Source organism: Anolis sagrei, chromosome 5 (assembly GCF_037176765.1).
Source record: "Anolis sagrei isolate rAnoSag1 chromosome 5, rAnoSag1.mat, whole genome shotgun sequence".
NCBI classification, from domain to species: domain Eukaryota; kingdom Metazoa; phylum Chordata; class Lepidosauria; order Squamata; family Dactyloidae; genus Anolis; species Anolis sagrei.
The window spans coordinates 48,405,201-48,427,123 of record NC_090025.1 but is presented as its reverse complement, the minus strand read 5'-3'; the positions used below and the strand labels follow the sequence as shown (position 1 = coordinate 48,427,123).

Sequence of the window (21,923 nt, the reverse complement as noted above, 5' to 3'; positions counted from 1 at the left end):
AGGACTCTCGCTTGCTGAAGAGTTCCAGCGAGTGTCTCTGTAGATCAGCATTTCTCAACCTGGGGGTCAGGACCCCTGGAGGGGTTGCGAGGGGGTGTCAGAAGGGTTGCCGAAGACCATCAGAAAACACAGTATTTTCTGTTGGTCATGGGGGTCTCTGTGTGGGAAGTTTGGCCCAATTCTACCATTGGTGGGGTTCAGAGTACTCTTTGATTGTAGGTGAACTATACATCCCAGCAACTACAAGTCCCACATGTCAAGTCTATTTTCCCCAAATTTCACTAGTGTTGACATGTGGACATATTTTGGTTGAGATCCATCATTGTTTGAGTCCACAGTGCTCTCTGGATGTAAGTGAACTACAATTCCCAAACGCAAGTACAATGCCCACCAAACCCTTCCAGTATTTTCTGTTGGTCATGGGAGTTCTGTGTGCCAGGTTTGGTTCAATTCCATCGCTGGTAGAGTTCAGAATGCTCTTTGATTGTAGGTGAACTATAAATCCCAAATGTCAAAATCAATCCCTCCCTCCTACCCCACAAGTAGCAACAAAAAAATATTTTTTTTTAGTTGGGGGGTCACCACACCATGAGGAACTGTATTAAGGGGTCGCAGCATTAGGAAGGTTGAGAACCACTGCTGTAGATCTTAGAATATTTGATAACTGTTGTAAGAACTGTTGAAAGCTACAGACAATGCGGTCACTGTTGCCCGTTTTTGGTCTAAAATTATGTAGCTCCTTTATCAGTTTTTAAACTTATTTATGTATGCAATGCTTCTGACACAAAATAAAAAAATAATAGGGCTGTAGAATGAATGCAGTTTGCCTTCGCTTTAATACCAGGAATAGGCAAAGCTCAGGTGTTTTGGAGTTCAACTCCCACCATTCCTAACAGCCAGCCTGCCTGGCCACAGTCTGGGCGGGAAGAGAAGGAGTGCAGTGAGGCCTGGGAGCGAATGGCATCGCCTTGCTCCTCCCTTTTCCTCGGGCTCCTCCCCATCCGTCTCCTCCTCCATCGTCGCCATGAGGTAAACACTGCTGCTGTGCTTCCTCGCCTTCCCTCAGGAGAGTGGGGCCGGCTTTGGAGAATTCCCTGAGAGAGAGAGCAGAGGCCTCTTTCTCCTCCTCAGCCTCTCACGGGGGACGGAAACGGGTCAAACCACAGCGAAGGCGAGGCCGTCGTCATTGAATCTCCCTTTTTACTTCCCATCACTGTCTCCACACACAACCAGGCATTGAGGGGTTTGGTGAGTATGCGAGAAAGCTGGACTACAAAAGGATTCGAGTCTACACAACATTAGGGATCACTAAAAGGATTAGAGATTCCAAGAAAACATTATGAAACATTAATGGTAAGAGCTATTACAGGCATTGGTCAACTTGGGCCCTCTAGGTATTTTGGACTCTTAACTCCCACTATTCCTAACAAGCCAGGCCCTTTCCCCAGCTTAAGCAGCTGAGGAGGAAAAGGAAAGTGCCTGGCCTGTTAGGAATTAGAATCCTAGAGTTGGAAGAGACCTTGAGGTCAAGCAGTCCAACCCCCTGCCAAGAAGTAGGAAAATTGCATTCAAAGCACTCCGGACAGATGGCCATCCAGCCTCTGTTTAAAAGCTTCCAAAGAAGGAGCCTCCACCAGACTCCAGGGTAGAGAGTTCCACAGCTGAACAGCTCTCACTGGAAGTTCTTCCTAATGTTCAGATGGAATCTCCTTTATTGTAGTTAGAAGCCATTGTTCCGCATCCTAGTCTCCAGGGCAGCAGAAAACAAGCTTGCTCCCTCCTCCCTATGATTTCCTCTCACGTATTTATACATGGCTATCATGTCTCCTCTCAGCCTTCTCTTCTTCAGGCTATAGAAGCCCAGCTCTTTAAGCCGCTCCTCATAGGGCTTGTTCTCCAGACCCTTGATCATTTTAGTCTCCAGGGCAGCAGAAAACAAGCTTGCTCCCTCCTCCCTATGACTTCCTCTCACGTATTTATACATGGCTATCATGTCTCCTCTCAGCCTTCTCTTCTTCAGGCTAAACAAGCCCAGCTCTTTAAGCTGTTCCTCATAGGGCTTGTTCTCCAGACCCTTTATCATTTTAGTCTCCAGGGCATCAGAAAACAAGCTTGCTCCCTCCTCCCTATGACTTCCTCTCACGTATTTATACTTGGCTATCATGTCTCCTCTCAGCCTTCTCTTCTTCAGGCTATACAAGCCCAGCTCCTTAAGCCGCTCCTTATAGGGCTTGTTCTCCAGGCCCTTGATCATTTTAGTCACCCTCCTCTGCACACATTCTAGCTTGTCAATATCTCTCTTCAGCTGTGGTGCCCAGAATTGGACACAATATTCCAGGTGTGGTCTAACCAAGGCAGAATAGAGGGGTAGCATGAGGACCTGGGGTCCTCAAACTAAGGCCTGGCGGCCGAATACAGCCCTCCAAGGTCATTTACCCAGCCCTTGCTCAGGGTCAACCTAAGTTTGAAATGACTTGAAAGCACACAATAATAACAATAACCCTATCTCATCAGCCAAAAGTGGGTCCACACTTCCCATTGAAATACTAATAAGTTTATATTTGTTTAAATTGTTCTTCATTTTAGTTATTGTATTGTTTTTAAGTGTTTTTTTGCACTACAAATAAGATATGTGCAGTGTGCATAGGAATTCATTCATATATATTTTTCAAATTATAATCCAGCCCTCCAACAGTTTGGGGGACTGTGACCTGACCCTCTGTTTAAAAAGCTTGAGGACCCCTGATCTAGACGCTATACTCCTATTGATGCAGGCCAAAATCCCATTGGCTTTTTTTGCCGCCGCATCACATTTGTTCTGGAACAGCTGTTCCAGGAGCTCCAGATTTATTTGCTGTGTTTGCATGTTTGTGTGCAATCCCATGCTTGGGATTTTGTAGCAGGGGGTTTCCTGTTATAATTTGCATTTATAGGGTAAGCCACCTGCCAGTTATAGTTAGGTTCCCTGATCCCGCCCCTTTTTGAGTTTTGGAGGGAACAAAGCCATTTTGAGTTAGTTCTCACAGAGAAGCCTTTCGCACAGGACATAGAACGAAGTGGCTCCTGTAGAAAAGCTTCGTCTTTTACAGCTTGGCCGGGGTTATACAGCCCTACGGCTTGGCCAGGAGACATACAGCCACAGCTTGGCTGAGACATACAGCCAGCCATCACAGCAACCTGAACTCCTTCTTTTTCCCTGGAGATCTACAAAGCTCTGTTGAGGCAAGGGTCACTCGCGGAAACCAGACACAGTTGGTACCGGGTGCAGGGGCTCCACGTCAACAGAGGCAAGTACAGACTGCCCAGATTAGAAGCTAGGATTTCCCCATCAGTTAGTTACAGTTAAGAAGACAGTGCCTGTTCCTAGTGGACAAGATTGAAAGAGCCTATAGACTGTAAAGAAAACCGTTAAAGTACCTGTTTGTTCCTTAATAAAAGAACTTTGTTGGACTTACTTTAAGCATTCTAAAGACTCTGTTTGGGGGAATCTAAGGGCCTTTATTCTGAGGCAGCCCCGGCGTCCCGTTGGGCACAGAGAATTTATGTCCTGTGTACAGTCTAATGCACAGGCCCAGCGTGCGACAGCACAACATTGTTGGCTCATGTTTAATTTGTTGTCCACGAGGACCCCAAGATCTTTTTCACACGTACTGCTCTTGTGGGAGTTGAAGCCCAAAACACCTGGAGGGCCCGAGTTGACCCAAGCCTGAGCTATTATATAGTGGAATAATTCATTGCCGAGTAATGTGGTGGTGTCTCCTTCTCTGGAGGCTTTTAAGCAGGTCATCTGTCAAGAGTGCTTTGACTTTTGCTGCACCATGGCAAGGGCTTGGACTAAATTGCCCTTGGAGGTCTCTTCCGACTCTAGTATCTATTATGAGTCTGTTATCTTCTGGATGCTTTTCGACTGTACCTCCCATCATCCCTCCTAACTTGGGAAGGGACTGATGGGACTTGCAGTGGGAGAGGGTGCATCTATACCAGGCATGGGCAAACTTCCAGCCCTCCAGGTGTTTTGGACTTTAACTCCCACAATTCCTAACAGCCGGTATTGTGGGACTTAAAAGTCCAAAACATTTCCTTCCAGAGGTTGCTGCACATTTTTAAATCTTCTATGAAAGTGCTGATAGGAAAACCATGATAGGAATGAGGAATATAATTGCCTTATTACCTGACAATAGAACATTCTCCCTTTGGATCTATGATAGCTGCCTTTCAAATGTATCTTGAAAGTATGCCTTTTTAAAGTCCTGTAGTTAAGATTCTCCGATATATGACATTCATATTGTGAATATGTAATGCAATCTTCTAGTAACTTCATTCACATTATTTGAAATCAATTTGCAGCCAAAGCAATGTAGATAAATCTAGATTCTGCTCCTTTAACTGCTTTGCTGAATTTGAAGAATTATTTTTATTTATTCATTCATTTATTGTATTGTCGAAGGCTTTCATGGCTCGAATTACTGGGTTGTAAGTTTTTCGGGCTATATGGCCATTTTCTAGAACATGGCCATATAACCCGAAAAACCTACAACCCATTTATTTATTATTTCTATGCCACCTTTCTCCAGGACAGACCCAAGACGGCTCACATAATATTAAGAATATACATACAAATAATTTAAAAATGTAACTATTAGTATTAGATGTTCAATAATCCTTAAAAACTTTCCATATTATTAAACATGAAAAGTTAAAATCAGTCTAAAGTTAAAGAGTTGGTTTGTAAGAAGTGTCTCTTGCATATGTGGATATATGTGTGTGTATGTGTGATTGAATTCTAATCAATGGTTAAGTGTTTATGCAATCATTTCATACATAGGTTTCCCATTACCCTATATTTTTGTTAAAGTAGGGGAAAGGCACAGAGTTAATTCAAAATGCCCAACTCTAAAAGGAAATCTCGGCATAGACATAAAGTTGGCCAAGAAACTGGAAGGCGTGAATTAGTCTCCAGATCACTACAAAGTGCTCAGCATTGTATGGAGAATCAAGATTTTGGAACTGCATATGCTCACTATCTCTTGGTATTAAATCTGGCTCCTGAACTTAAAAATGAGGTCAAGGTAAGGAATTCTTTTAACCCCTCCTTCCATAGGTATATACAGTTCTTGTCTCATGGAATCTATAAAATACACAGAAAATTATGTACATACAGTGCATTGTGGGTATTACAGCTTTTGCATTGTAAAAAGAAAAACAAACAGATTCCCTCAACTTATGTATAATTATCCATTTCCTTTAGGAAACATTTCAGTTTGCCCTTTTTAAATGGGCAGAAGAACTGGATTCTCTGGCTCGTGTTAAAGATTTATTTGCTTGCTATGAGCATGCCCTGGAATTGTTTCCCAATGATGAAGTCATATGCAACAGCATGGGGGAGCATCTCTTCAGGTTCGTAGTTAACTTTATATTGTATTTTGAGTACATCTTCCAACCCAGTGATTCCAAATCCTTTGAATTCCAGGCAGTCTCCGAGTTACAAACACCCAACTTACAAATGAGTCATAGTTAAGAACGGGGGTGAGACAACAGGATGTGAGAGAAATCTACCACTCAGAAAGGAAATTCACTCCTGAAAGTGTTATCATGGGAAAAGGTGTCTCCACTGTAACTTAACTAATGGTCTTTGTTTCCATGATAAGCCTTTTTTTTTCAAAATGCAATCTTCACAGGGACAGAAAGTGAAGTGAAATCTTCTGAACAGGGGAACAGACAGCAAAACAAACACCACAGGGGTGTTAACCCTTCCCTGTGCATGTATGCCCCCCACCCCACCCATATATGGCTGGGGTTACACTTAAAAACCGCATTGAGTCGCCTGCTAAGGGCTGAAAAATGCGGTATAAAAATGAAGCAAATAAATAAATAAATAAATAAAAATGTTCCTGTTCTGACTTACATACAAATTCATCTTAAGAACAAACCTACAGAACCTATCTTGTTTGTAACTTGCGAACTGCCTGTACTTTGCAAAGTATTTAATTGAATATGTATTGTTAGTTTTAAACCCACAGATACCTACAATGTAGTTACTCAGTAAAGTTCAGAATTAAAAGATTTTGTGAAAGTAATCCAAAATCTAATTTAAAACTAATTTAAACTTACCAGACTCAATTTTAAGTGCTCAGATTTCCACTAGTCGTATCACAAATAATGTTTTTTGTAGTATTTTTATTTTTATTTAATTTCTATTTAATGTTCAATGTATGCATTCACTTGGTCTTTAAATCTATTCTCTTGACAGTTCTTTGTGTAGATTTCCACTATATTTCTTGATCCATATTCCAGGTTCCACATGGACCATAAGGCATCTCAAAAATCCATTACAAATCTGTGATCTGGCAGCAGTCAATTTTTTTTGAGGTTTTGATCAGATATGTGATAACTTGCATTATGCCCTCATAATAAACTTCAGTCATTTACACAATTCAGCTCAGGTTTGATTGCGACTCAAATGTGTCCGTGACCAAAATTATCCTCTTACGCAGTTCTAACTTTATGCCTCCATCAAATATAGATGTTTGCTGATATTTTATTGCTCAGGGATTTACATTCTAACTTAAAACTTTATGTTGATTCTCTTTTTCTCCCCTATTAGAATGGGTTTTCGAGACGAAGCAGCTGCATATTTCTATAAAGCTGTGAAATTAAACCCTGACTTTCCAGATGCAAAGGAGAATTTTTACCGTGTTGCCAACTGGGTGGTAGAACGATGGCACTTCATTATGCTCAATGACTCCAACAGGAATTTGCTTTATCAAAGTGCAATCCAGAAGGCAGTCCATTCTGGATGCAGAAGTGTTCTTGATATTGGGACAGGAACAGGAATTCTCAGGTCTGTTGTAACTTCATAGTTGATTTTAATATGTTTATCTGTACTCATGAAGATCTTAAATATTTATCTGCTTTTGAACAGATTTACAAACTGTTCTTTTATTGCCTCTACTTTGTTGGGAAATCCTCAGGAAATAACTTTCATTGAACTCAGTGAGGGGTTAGTTCTCAATTGATTTAAGCTTGTAATCGGATCCTTTGTAACTGGAGATATCAAGTCAAATGTGTCGTGCCATGATTTCTACATCACTACATCTTGTAGAAGTAGGTTCCATAATTCCACTGTGTGCTATGTGGAAAAGTACTTCCTGTGGGTTATCTTGAATCTCCCACTTTCATGTTTTTGAATGTTAGTATTATGAAAGCGAGAGAAAATAATTACCATCTCACAATGACTAATTTTTCTTTACCTTACATTTCCTTTTACACTTTTCCCCCAATCTGAACAGTCTTAATTATTTTAATATTCTCTGATAAGGAAGCTACTCCAGTTCCTTGAGCATTTCGATTAACAGTTTTTGCATCTTTTCTTGCTGGCAAACACCCCTTTTTAGTGAAACATCTGGAATCCTACACAGTGGTCCAAATGTGATCACACAATGGGTGTGTATAAAAACAGCATGATATTGGTAGTTCTATTTTAAACTTCTTCACTAATGATGCCAAATTTGGAGTTCACCTTTGCTACAGTAGCTGCATACATGGTTGATAATTTCATTGACATTTTCTATCATAACTCCCTTTCTTGGTCATTTACTGCCACCTCAAATGCTATATTTATTTATTATTTATTTACTTTGCTTCTATACCGCAGTTCTCAGCCCGGAGGCGACTCACCGCGGTTCACAACACACAAAAACAGCAAAAATTCAATGCACCAATATAAAAACAATTAACGACCTAATCTAATACACAGTTAATACACAATTACTATAATAACCATTCACTAGCGTCTCATCACTAAAAACACGATCCAGATTCGTCATCCATTGTTCCATTCCTATGTCATCACCAATCATTGCACTAATTATTCGAACGCCTGCGCAAATAACCAGGTCTTTACTTTTTTGCGGAATACCATTAGAGATGGTGCTAATCTAATATCTGTAGGAAGGGCGTTCCACAGCCAGGGAGCCACCACCGAGAAGGCCCTATCTCGTCCCCACCAGCCGTGCTTGCGAAGCTGGCGGGATCGAGAGCAGGGCCTCCCCGGAAGATCTCAAAGTCCTGGTGGGTTCATGGGCCGAGATGCGGTCGGATAGGTAGCTTGGGCCGGAACCGTTTAGGGCTTTAAAGGTCAACGCCGGCACTTTGAATCGAGCCCGGTAGCAAATCGATAGCCAGTGGAGCTGACGCAACAGGGGGGTTGTATGCTCCCTGTATGTCAGTGGTTCCCAACCTGTGGTCCATGGACCACCAGTGGTCCCCAAGAACTAAAATATGGTCCATGGTCTCACCATTACTACACCATTGCAACAAGATCAACTGGTCTCGTGAAACCCTCTTATAGTGCCAAGGCTTATTAAATATGGTTATGTGTGGGCGAGCAGATGGCGATTACTGCATGGCTTATGTTCTATATCAGAAACTAGAGCTGATGTGGCCTATCCAAAGTAATTTTCTGGATCGGCATCCCAAGTAACCAAACCAAATCTAAAGTTGACCAAAAAGTGATACGTAACCCTTTTGGTACTAACGTTGGAGAGTCGTCCCTGGTGAAAAAAAGGTTGGGAACCACTATTATTTGTATATATGTAAAGTAAGGATTTTTTTGTTCCAATATGCATCATTTTACATATAGTTATGTAGAATCTTATTACTGATTTACCATCTCGTTTAGTGAAATTTTCTGAAGCTTTTACCATCAAATAAACCTCATTCTGCAGCAATAATATGTGTTTTCGTTATGAAACAGAGTCTTATGAATGCTTACAATTGCAGCTAGTTAGTTCCAGCTCAAAAAGGATCTATTTCAATTGCAAGTTTTGGGAATTAATTACATTTTAAACAAATTTGCCAGAAATTACACAGATTTTAAAAACAATTTCTGTTGGTTATCTTCTAATTTTTTAGCATGTTTGCTAAAAAAGCTGGAGCATCTTCTGTCTATGCTTGTGAATTGTCGAAGACCATGTATGAATTGGCTTCTGAAGTGTTAACTGCAAATAGTTTCAATGGACAAATCAAACTTCTTCATATGAAATCCCAGGATATTGAAATTCCAACACATATGCCGGAAAGGTTAGTTTTTAATATATTACTACAAATGTTTAAATTAATGATTTTATTGTTTGTTCATTGATTTTTAACACTTTGACTATTTTTGTCTAATTTTCAACAGTTGAACTGGAAAAGTAGGCAACAAATGTTCCCCTTTTTAGCAACCCTTGCAAATGCAGATTTTTATTTTTATACATTCATACTCAGGGTCACATAAAAATTCTGGGACAGAAAGGGGTTGTAAGTGGGAAAAGTCTAAGAAACTCAGCTTTAAAGAGCTGTTTCAAAACTTTGCTGGCAAATTTGAACATAACTTTCTAATTTGGTACTGGGGAATTGATAGCTGGTTTAGAAAGGGTTGCTTGGAAGTAGTTCAAGCCCAGATAGAGTCAGACTGCCTGACAACAGAATACTGTTAATGTTGAATTTCTGACTTGCTTCCTTTTATCATTGAACAGAATAGCTTTGAGTGATCTGCTGAATTACTGTTCTCTTTTTATACCTGCACCAGAGTTTCTCTGGTTATCACTGAAACAGTAGATTCTGGTTTATTTGGAGAAGGAATTGTGGAAAGCTTGATCCATGCTTGGGAGTATTTGCTTTTACCACCAAAGGTAAATATCTGAGTTTACAATATCTAAATTCCTTTGCATTGTGGCTTATATGGAGATGGTGCTTTATATCTGAGGGTTGCAAACAAAAAATGAAGTAATTGACTGTGGTCTGTGTTGTATCACATTATAAAAGCTGATATATAAACAGTGCACTGGAAATGTGAAGCATAAACAACACTCATTCATATACAAGCCTTCCATGTTACATTGTCAGTTGGCGTTCGAATCTTCCCATGCAGTGTAACAGATCTACATGGGAAAGAACATTTAAAAGTCTTCCTAGATAAAGCAAAGCCAAACCATATAATTGTAATCTTTGGCAATAGTAAAGTTTTGATTGCACTCCTCTTGTTCACTGCAAGTTTTACTCTCCATTCTAGTCTTCATTTTTTGGATCTATGTTTAACTTGCTTTGCAATCGGAATCATCTATCCAGCATTGCAATGCTCTTTTCCTGACAGAAGAAAATGCCACAGAACTATGGAGGTGACTTCTTTTGGCACTAAGACAAATAACACAAGCCAATAAAATCAAAATCAGAAATGAGAGTAGCACAGTTTAAATCATTTTTAATTCTGATTTTAAATTTGTCTTTATTTTTTTCCCATCACGTCAACTTTTTAAAATATGACGAATGGTAAATTACAGCGGACTACTCTAACGTTTGCACATTTCACATATTAGTGTAATACAAGCTAACAAGTATTTTTCATCAGCTAGTTTAGGTCATTCTTACAGTTTTCTGTGTTGAATTCAAATCTGTGTTTATTTTTTTTTCTATCGCATGTCATTTTTGTGATGAGGCTAATGTCATAATTCATGCATTTATGCACTGATATCAGTAGAATCTAATTAACCACAAACCAACAAGTATTTTTCATCAGATATAATTTTAGGTCATTCCTATAGAGTTTTTTTTTGCACTGAATTCAGATCTGTGTTTATTTTTTCTATATCACGTGTAGTTTTTGCAATGAGGCTAATCTAATTAATGCATTTACACACGGATATTAATAGAATCAAATTGATATCGGTGCATAAATACATTAATATTTGATGCAAAAATTACACATGATAGAGAAAAAATAAACACAGATCTGAATTCAGTGCAAAAAAAACTATAAGAATCACCTAAAACTGTATCTGATGAAAAATACTGGTTGGCTTATATAATAAGAGTAGCAAGATACACACTTCAGTAGTTGAAGAGAAAATACACTAATGCATAGGTTTCTCCCATTCTAACAATTTCCAGAATCTCTTGAATCTCACTTGCAGACCCACAAACATCATCTCTAAAAATAAAAAATGACATGGTATTGATGATATTCTATATAACGTGTGCATAAAAATAATGCTAAGTACTTTATATACTACACAGTAGAATCTTACTTTTTTTACAGCAAACCAAGGTATGTGCTAGGCCCAGATTTGGCTAGGTATAGACAACAATCTCTCATTGGATACACCTCATTAAGCAATATCGAAAAGAATAGAATTAAGACTTTAGTTTGGGGCACTCTGTTAGTTTAATCAACATATTCCTCAATGTGTGAACAGTAAAGATGGTCTTGTTGAAAAATTATATATCTTTGTTTGTTTTGCAGCCTATGGATTGCAGAGGTGATTCTGAAAAATATGGTAAAGTTATACCAGCAGGAGCTACTATATGGGGCATGGCAGTGGAATGCAAAGAGATCCGGAGACATCATAGGTATTCTTGAACTATTAACATACATTGGGTAAAATGGTTTAAGCTGTAGAAGGAAAGAGGTTGTCCCATTTTTGAAAGAAGCATTTTCGTATCCTATTTAGGGCTTTGATTCAACAATCACAATTTGTAGGTCTGAATGGAATATCACTATATGGAAGCATATATGGCACTGACAGAAACATTGATCTCTCAATACTGAAATTTATAAATATGAATTACCTTTTGCCAAAATGGTATTAGTCCAAGGTATTTCTCTTGTAAACTGCCCTGGTTATTACTGAGAAAAAAGGATATATTCTACAACTAGGCAGATTTTAAAAACTAAGTCTCAAAAATCTTTCTTTGATATTCCAGTGATAAGTAGTTAGCTGGGAACTAAATCAGCTTATCATGCATGATTTTTGTTTTTTCAAACCTGATTTTTACCCAATCCTACTTTTTTCCAGGGTGGGCATAAAAGAAATTGCTGGAGTCTGCTTGCCAGAAACATTATTCTTCCACAGTCCAACATATACATCTCTGGGCTCAGATGAAATCCTTGAACCTTACACCACGGAAAAACTCAGCAGAGTTCCTGGTGGCTATAAGACCCTCACAAAACATTTCCAAGTTTTGACAGTCAACTTTAACGATCTGCAGGTAACTCTTTGTTCATTCACAGCAAGGAAAATTGGGACAGATGTTTGTTTTTAAATAATGCTGATCACAAAGATAATTTCTGTAAAAATAGGAAAATTATTTTTGTTGCATGTACATGTGTACTGTTTGTAATGTTGACTGAGATAACTTTTATCAATATATATTAGTCAACATTCATACCTAGCGTATTTCATTGACATAGGTAAAATTACTCTAGGCCTTTTGTCTATGCAGGATTTTTTTTGGTATCAAATCAATAAATCTCAGTTCCCCTTCACCTGATTTGATACCTAAGATTAATAGCTTGAGTAAATAGAAACTGTAATGTAGTTCTTCCACAGTATGTTGAGAATACTTTATATTAGATGCCTTTTTTACATATTTCTGTACCAAAAATCTTGTGATGGTTTTGAAGCATCATTGGATTCAGAAAGGATGTCCTGCTAGTAAGAAGTACGAGGGTTCTCCAGAAAGTAAGGTTACAAGGCACGTAGCTCTTGCTCTCAGAGGAAGTTGGTATCACTGCCGTGTAGTGGGAAGCCATGGAAGTGAATGAGCAGTGCCAGTCATCAGTAGCTCATTGACTGGTGTTGTGGTGAAGGTTAGAGATGAGCATCCTCATTCCGTTTCCCTCCAAGTGTGACGTTTGCACTGTAATACGCTACCAAAATGCTAAGGGCATGAATGCCGTTGTGTTTCATCGCGAAATCGTTTCAGTTTATGGAGAGGACGTAGTGTCAAGACAGCATGTGACAAAATGGGTATGGACCATGAAGAAACTTCGCAGACCCATCCAAAACAAACATCGTGGGATGCTAATGGCAGGAGTCTGTCTCCTTCATGACAATGTGCACGACACACACGGCTCATGCAACACAAGAGCTGTTGACTTCATTTGGTTGGGATGTTTTAAGCCACCCCTCTCACAGCCCTGATCTACTGCCCAGTGGCTATCATCTGTTCACTACATTGAAGGAACACCTTGGTGGAAAACATTTTTCTGATGATGAGGAGGTGAAAAACGAAGTGACGAACTAGCTGAAAAAGGTAGAGGGAAACTTCTATGACACAGGCATCAAAAATTCATCCCACGGATGACAAAATGTATTGAACTGAATGGTGATTGTGTGGAAAAATAATGTAATACCTATGCTACAATCATGTAAGTTTTATTAAAATATATATCTTCTTTGTATTTTAAAAAAATCTTGTAACCTTACTTTCCAGATAACTCTCCTAGATAGAGAGTCAGAAGTTATCTTGGGAAATATTGAAAGGAGAGAACAGGAGGATACAACCACTGAAACATAAATCTTGACTCTGTGTTTGATCACTGTTTTGTGTTTGACATCCGTACACCATTAAGCTGCATATTAATACAAATGGAAGGATCTTGTGTTTTGCAGCCATTTCAATTTGATACATTTTCCTATTTGAGTCAGCTCATAAACCAATTTCATATAAAGTGAAATCAGAATTGTAGTACCCAGCAAATAAAAGAGGAGGGTGGTGAATAGAAGCAACTATCATTTTTGATTTCATTCTTGAACAGGAGCTGAAAAGCTTTGCCATTAGGAAACCAACCAAGATCCACATGCCTGTAATTGAAAGAGGAATCTTAGATGCCATTGTGGTGTGGTTTACACTGCAACTTGATGATGAACACATGCTTTCTACAAGTCCAAAGGATGAAACCTGTTGGGAACAGGCTGTTTACCCGGTACAAGGTCTCCTTGGTATGTCAGAAATTTTTTTTCAATACAATTAAAAAATATTTTATTTAAATAATGTAGCCATTTTTTTACCATTCTTACTATCCAAATGAATATAAAACGTGATGGTCCCCAATAGAACAAATGTGTTGTGTGAGTGTTATTTGATGGTATGGTATTACCGGTCACATTTGCAAACAAAGTTACTTGAGCAATAACAGGCAATGCCACCCAAGATTGGTTAGCATTAATTGGTTAAATGAAAACTATGATTGACGGTATCTGATAACATTTCATGTTAGTTTTATGGGGAAAATGTGCTGATGCAGTTAATCCCACTTTATGTTTTATTGTTTTTATTGTGATGATGCATCTTTGAAATAGTTTTAGAGTTGGGTGGCTGCATGGCCCAACTCCAGAAGCAATCTCTTGACGTTTCGCCCTCACCTATGGTAGGCATCCTCAGAGGTTGTGAGGTCTGTTGGAAATTAGGCAAGTGGGGTTTATATATCTGTGTCCAGAGTGGAAGAAAGAACTCTTGTCTGCTTGAGGCAAGAGTGAATGTTGCAGTTAGACTTGAATGCATTGAATGGCCTTGCAGCATCAAAGCCTGGCTGCTTCCTGTGGGAATCCTTTTTAGGAGGTGTTATCTTGCATTCAACAACACAGTTTTAGAGGTTTTGTCATAACACTTCAGTGTTGCAATATAGAGTGCTACACAATAGAGATGTTTTTATCAAGCCTGGAATCAGCTTTGCACTGCTACAAGAAACTACGTAGGCCTATTTTCCTTACATTTACAGATAGCTGCAGAAGCAGTACCAAAATCTGTGCAACCAATACATATTTTTGATATAGGCAATGTCATTTTTAAAGCAGCCATACAAAAGACTCATGAAAAACCAAATTAAAAGCAAATAACGTATTTCATTTGTCATTGTTTTCCGATTTTAAGATTACTCCGTGAAATGTGGAGATTCTGTTACAATGGAGGTATCATGCCAGGACTGTTATCTAAGGCTCCAAAAGATTTCTCTTGTGACTTCTGAGGATGAGATGGATACTGAGAGGAACTTGAGGGAAAAGAACAGCGAGGCTGAGCTATGCAGTGCTCTGGCCAGCCTTCAGACAGAAAGTGCACTGGAAAAACCGTGGCTGGAATGCAAGCTGGAATCTACTGAGATTGCTTTACTAAACAATCTGTCGTATCACGAATGTTTTAAAGCTGCCATAGGCAAAGTGCTGTCGTCATTAAGTATGTCAGAACAGTCTTCCTCTATGGATGTGGACAGTCAAAATGATGAAATGTATCTTGGAAAAGGTCAAAACAAAAAATCTGTGACTCCTGATCCTCTGTATGTGTTGGATGTGTCGGAAGGATTTTCAATCTTGCCAGCAATTGCAGGCAAATTTGGGTCAGTGAAGACATACAGCTCTGTTGAAAAGGAACAGCACCAAACAGCTCTCAACCTCATTTCAGAAGCTAACAGATTTCCTAAGGAAACATTAGAGTTTTGGCTCAACCACTTACAAGATGACAGTGTGGTTTTGCAGAGGCCTAGGTCTGACAAATTATGGAGTATTATAATTTTAGATGTCATAGAGACATCTGGTCTAATTCAACAGGATGTAATGGAAAAGGCAGCAATATCCAGGTAATGTGTAAATAAAAACCTTCTGAACTGTATTTTTTTTTTAAAAAAAAAAAACACATTTTGACCACTTTTTCCAACTTGTCTATAAAATCTTTAAGTGACTGGTGAAACCCCTTTAGAAATAAAAGCTGACTAAACAGGTATTGGAACCTGCTTTGCTTACTAGTGAAGTTATATGCGGTAGGCACGAAAAAAAGAAAAGAAAAAGGACAGAGTAGGATGTTGTGGGTTATCTATACTTTCAGATCTCAAAATAGGTCAAAGCTAAGTCTTAACATCCAGTCAAGCTTGTTATTCAAAGTATTTTAAACAAACCTTTTTTTGAAGGCCTCAGTTAAGGATTGACAGATTCGAGGCTACAAAGCCTCTAGCAAAAATAGCACTCACAGAAGATAGCATTTAAAAAAAATAGGATGGCTTAGGCCCAGAATTTGTTTTCTGCATCAAGACTAACTTTTGCCATTTTTTTCTCACAAAAATCCATCCCAGGTTTTCTGTTTTCTTTATTTCAGCTTACTTTATATATGGTATATAGATACTCGAATATAAGCTGAGGCACCTAATTTTACCACCAAAAACTGGGGAAACGTATTGACTCAAGTATAAGCTGAGGGTGGGAAATGCAGCAGCTACGAGTAAATTTCAAAATAAAAATAGCTATCAATACAATTATATTAATTGAGGCATCAGAAGGTTAAATGTTTTTGAATATTTACATAAAACTTTAAATTAAGAATGTCGAACTCTCATTAAATCATTATTCTAACCTTCTTCAATGTAAATGTGCTTACGTGTCCTTTAACAATAATAGATCAAAATAATAAATGTAATAATAATAGAGTAAAATAATGGAAATGTAATAATAACATTAATAAGAGAGTAAAATAATAAATGTAATAAAGATAATAATAACAGAGTAAAATAATAAATAACTTTGACTAGAGCATAAGCCGAAGAGGGCTTTTTCAGCCTAAAAAAGGGCTGAAAAACTCAGCTCATTCTTAAGAATATACGGTATTTGAGTGGAGACTTTTTGTGATTATTATGCTTAATCAAATAAGAATTTAAACCCTTGTAGATCAACTGCATATTATTCAGAAATGTGTCCACCATGTCCTAATTCTAGTTACTATTTATTTTGCAGAAAGCAAGAAGAAATAGCCTTAACACTTTACATGTTTATATTTTCCGCATACAGGTGTTTGCTTCACTCTGGAGGCAAGATCTTCCCACAGTATGTGAAGATGTTTGGCATGCTCGTGGAATCAAATTTACTAATACTTGAGACTGCAGTTCAAGGGACAGATCCCACACTTGGTTTCAATATTGCACCGTTTATCAACCAGTTCAAGGCATGAAATTACCGCAAGTTTCATTCTCCATTTTAAAGATTCTCATAGAACGAGTTTCTATCCTGCCTTTAGGTTTATCCCACACACCATAGTTCCCTCCATTCGACATGGTCACTTCATCTTTTGTAGCATTTGCAGGGCTATTTGGTGAAATATACTTCAGGCTTCACAGTTGCAGATTCCACTCTAGTGATGGTACTAGAAACAAATGTAGAGGACAGCATTATATATATTTTTAATCCCAATATAACTTTTATAATTCAAATGACTCAAATCTTGATGTGGTATGGAGAGACTCAGATGTAGAATTTGCAGTGTAGGATTTGTGACTGTGATCAACATTAGAAGTTCCATTAAGTGTGTATCAAGGCCTAACTCATTTTTTTCATGTGTTACTGCATTTTCAGATAATTTGTTAAGTTTCACATTAATAAGAGCTTCTGGCTTTTCAACAGTGATATATATGGGAAGTAGGATTTTTTTTGTTGATTTCAGAGAAAAACTTGCAAACTTCTTCTCATGACAGTCAATAGGGTGATGTGTATAGTATTGAATTAACAAATTATTATCTGTTGACAAGAAGTATAATTAATGGATCAAGCAGCCTTGAGCCATCAGTAGAGTAGCCTGGTTGTGGGCTGCTATTAAGGGTTGGGGAGGTAATTTGCTTCTATACAGGGAGCACACAACCCCTCTGTTACATCACCTCCACTGTCTGCCTGTCTGCTACTAAGCACAATTCAGAGTGCTGGCTTTAGCCTATAAAGCCCAAAACGGTTCCATCCCTGCTTACTTGTCCAAACACATCTCACTCTATGAACCACCACAGAGGTTAAGATCTTCTGAGGAGGCTCTGCTCTCAGTCCCGCCTCAGTTCTAAATGCAGTTGGCAGAAATGAGAGACAGGGCCTTCTCAGTGGAGGCTCCTCAGCTCTGGAACTCCCTGTCCAGCAAGATTAAATCAGTGCCCTCCCTCCTGACCTTTAAAAAGAGAACAAAGATGTGGTTGTGAGATCAAGCCTTTGGCTAGTAAAATAACATAGTACAAATAATAATTAAGGAACATGTACAATGACAATCTGAATGGCTATGGTGTACAGCGTTGTTGTTTTTTTAGATTATGTGATTTTAATATTTATACTAGGATGATTTTAATGCTTTGAATGTTTAAATTTTGTTTATGTTTAATGGCTTTAATAATTTTAAGTGAAAGTTATATGTAGTAATGTATTGTCGAAGGCTTTCACGACCAGAATTACTGGGTTGTTGTATGTTTTTTCGGGCTATATGGCCATCTTCTAGAGGCATTCTCTCCTGACGTTTCGCCTCCATCTATGGCTAGCATCCTCAGAGGTTGTGAGGCGAAACGTTAGGAGAGAATGCCTCTAGAAGATGGCCATATAGCCCAAAAAAACATACAACAACCAAGTTATATGTAGTAATTGATTTTTATGATTTCTTTGTGCTACTGTATGTTGGCATTGAATTTTTGCCATTAATATGTTGTAAACCACCTTGAGTCCCCCCAGGGGTGGGAAAGGCGGTATTTATATACAGTAAATAAATAAATAAATAAATAAAGGACCTTATAGTTTGAAACGCACCATACTCAGATGTTTTGGTAAATAATTTTTAACGAACTTAACCCCAATGACACACATCAAGCAGTGAAGATGGTAGTTATGTTAGCCATTTTTTTAGTAAAAAAAAGAAAGTGTGGCATATAGAAGGCAGGGAGGAGAGCATAGGCAGCTCACAGACTACAGTGTCCCCACTCCTGGTTTAGCAAGGCATTTGCTTGCTCACAGAATGGGTTAGTGCTATCAGTTTTGAAGGCCCAGATCAGCAGGGGACATAGTTAATTCTCTTTTTGAAAACTCTTATGAAGTCTTTAAATAAAATCTCAAAAAGCAATAATGACATATAATCCATTATATTTCAGGTGCCTTTCCGTGTCTTTCTGGATCTCTCTACTCTACCACATGTGCCTTTAAGCGAGTCAGTGGAACTTCTGCGAGTGGATCTCATGACCCCATATTTGAATAACCCCACTAGAGAAGTGAAGGTAAATCGAGAAAATAGTAGATAGTGTGCAGTGCTGTTTACGATGCTTGATATTTTTGATTATACTATTATTCTTTTAAACTGTCCCTTCGCCACAGCAGAACGATATATTTGAAAAAGAATAAGGCCATTGTTATTAACTGATGTTGTTAACTAGTTCAGTTAAGATAGTTAGATGAAGACTTACTGTTTATCAAATACAAGAACACATAACATTGACTTGAATTGTCTGTCCCAACTGCCTTAGACTTACTGAATCACTAGAATTTATATTTTCTATTTTTTACATTTTTATTGTTCATCTGATTTTGCATCCAGAGACGTTATAATATTGAACAATATTTTTTAAAAATTGTACATACATTGAAACAAATGTATTTATGTGGATTCAGTGCTTCTATTCTAGTTGGTGAACCAATAGGATTTAGGTAGTAGGCTCTGTACATGTTGCCTCTTTTCCTGTTTAAATTTCTTGATGCTGGCTTTTGTATAATTATAAGTACTTTTCATCTCCTCATCTGTGATAAACTTGCAGTAAAGGTGTCGGTATGCGAAAACAAACAATAAACATGCCCCGCTGCGGCTATGGTGAGGGCTGGGTTAAAGTGTTAAATTCCCATTTGATGATCCAGAAGTATTGTCTAGAGCCCTGCTTTTTAAATTGTGGGTCCCAACCTCCAATGGGGTCCCCTTAGCTCAGTGTTACAGTCCTGGAAAAAAAAATCAGCCTGTTTAGCAAGCCTTGCAAATGCTTATTTGTTATCAGTAAATGTTTGATTTTTATACCTATATCTATTTTATAATCTCTTTGCCCAGAGTCATGTCAAACTTTATTGGGCCGAAAGGGGTGCGAGTGGAAGAGTTTAAGAAGCCCTGGCCTAAAGTGCTTCAGAGGCCACATTCTTAGAATAATCCACAGTCGTCAGGATATTCCTTCAGACCAGTTGATCAGATCTGAAGACCAGAACTCCAGTTCTTTTTAAACTGTTTAAATTGAACTATACTTAGTTGGACATTAGACTAGAGAAAATTAAACATGAAATCAGCAGTCAAACTTTCAAAGAAAAGCCGTAAAAACATGATTTCAAATGTGAACATGCCCCACTGTAGGCTACTTATGTGAATGATCATCCCCAGAAGGTCAAAGGAGCAATCCATTACCAGTTTTGGCTGCAGTAACATATGAACACAGACAGAAATACATACAGTTGGTCCTTAGTATCCACTGGGATTTGGTTCCAGCATCCTCTGTAAATATTAAAATTGGTGGATGCTCATTATAAATGATTGCATAGTAAAATATAGTTCCTTATATAAAATAATGAAGTCAGGGTTTGTTTTCTGGATTTTTAAAAAATATTTTGAAACCATGAATGGTTAAATCTGTGGATACAGAATCTGTGGATGTGGAAAGCTGTCTGTACTCTGAATCTTTGTATGAATAATTCTTAAGGAGATAAACGTGAAGGGGAGAGAAAAAACCCCAATGTTTTTAATAGATCTGGAATGTTGGTCTCCTGCCTTGATTAGCTGGTACAAGGGATTGTCTCTATCCCAATGGTTGTGGCTTTCAGCCTTCCTAGAATAATCATTCATGTTAGGTATCAATCTCTCAAATAGCATATTTTCTGTGGTTTCTTTCAACAGAGTCAAACAATAACAACTTGGTTTTTTGTAAAAAAAAATACTAATTCTTGTATTATTTTTTTTACTTTTGTAGGTAGCTGTTTGTAAATCTGGTCAAGTGACTGGTATTCCCTTCTGGTATCATGTGTATCTGGATGAAGAACATGTTTTGGATACGTCAAGCGAATTCTCTCACTGGAAACAAGCTGCAGTTGTGTTAGATAAGCCGATTCAAGTTCATGCAGGAGATGAGCTTGTACTCAGCGTTCAGTATCACAACAGCAATATAAGCATAACAGTAAAACAATGAATTGCCACCAGTCAGTTGATTTTTAATGTTTCAGTGTAAACAGAAGCCAAAAATTTGTTATGTTTACATACCTGTTAATCCTGCCTACAGCCAGTGTTTAGTCTATTTTGAGCTCTCATACAAATCAGCATAACTTGTTTAGCAAGAACGATGTATATAACTTTAATTCATCAAAACTATGAATTAAAGCACAAGAATTAGAGAGCACTCTATTTTCATGGATCACTGGCAATATAAACTGTGTATGCAGATTAATGATTGTTGAAAAGCCTTATCTGCCATTCTTTATACTGTCTCTGGAAAACTTTTATAAATTATTGTAAAAGGTAAGATTAAGGAAGGAATTCTACTGCATACTTATTCATAGTCTTATTCTTTGAAGGTCAGCAAAGTAATGAATTGTCTGGGTAGTAACAATGGAGTGCTGTATATATCCTATTGATTTTGCTTCTACTGTTCCCTGAAGAAAGGAAGATGCTCCTTTCTAAAAATATTTAAGGACTATCAGTAAACCTCGTGTCTTGTATTCAAAAACAAAACCCAAAGGTGATGTCTTTGCTCATCTCTGCCATAACATTGAGATGTTTCAAGTTTTAAACCCCTTCTATTAAAATTTGTAAATACAGATTGGTTTTATATAAGATTTGGAAATGTCTTGGTTTAAGAGACCGTATGAATGGAATAAGTAACTCTGGTTTAGCAACACTCAGAAATGATTTGAGAGAACAAAGGAAAAGAGCAGAGGATTTGGACTTACTTCAGTAACCAGTTTTCGTTGAAGTGTTCTCACAAAGAAATCAATTTCATGTCAGAAACATAATGCAGTTTACCTTCATTTTACCTATCAGCTAATGTTACAACAAAAGGTTTGGGAAAACTGTATTGGAGCAGCTGATTAAAAAAAAATCCAGGGACAAATGTTACCTAACCATACTGAATTGGAGAATACACTAGCCTATTACCCTTTTTAAGGAATTTCAAACTGCAGAAGTTGCAAGTAGTTAACAAAATTAAAGATTCAGACAGCATGGAGTTTTGGGAACTTGTAAATTTTAGGTTGGGGTACAGGTGAGAGAAACTAATTCTTACCCTTGGTGTGACCATAGAAGCAAGAGGCGACTCACTGTGAGTGTTTTTCCCAACATACTTAAACTGGACTCAGTAGCATTCCTCATGC

General features: G+C 38.0%; 1 protein-coding gene across 2 annotated transcripts; it reads left to right on the top strand.

Annotated features, from left to right (window-relative positions):
- The first annotated feature begins 998 nt into the window (after positions 1-998).
- PRMT9 (protein arginine methyltransferase 9) lies at positions 999-21,371 on the top strand. 2 transcript variants are annotated; one of them, XM_060778868.2, is made up of 13 exons: positions 999-1,248; positions 4,859-5,069; positions 5,249-5,397; positions 6,605-6,841; positions 8,914-9,081; positions 9,572-9,674; positions 11,282-11,388; positions 11,835-12,027; positions 13,580-13,763; positions 14,695-15,394; positions 16,593-16,746; positions 18,689-18,811; positions 20,531-21,371. In XM_060778868.2, exons 2-13 carry the CDS (start codon positions 4,884-4,886, stop codon positions 20,744-20,746), a joined length of 2,520 nt encoding a protein of 839 aa, XP_060634851.2. In that variant the 5' UTR covers positions 999-1,248; positions 4,859-4,883; the 3' UTR covers positions 20,747-21,371. The 2 variants fall into 2 exon arrangements, with proteins under 2 accessions (XP_060634851.2, XP_060634850.2); XM_060778867.2 differs by having other exon boundaries at positions 4,856-5,069.
- Positions 21,372-21,923: the final 552 nt, after the last annotated feature.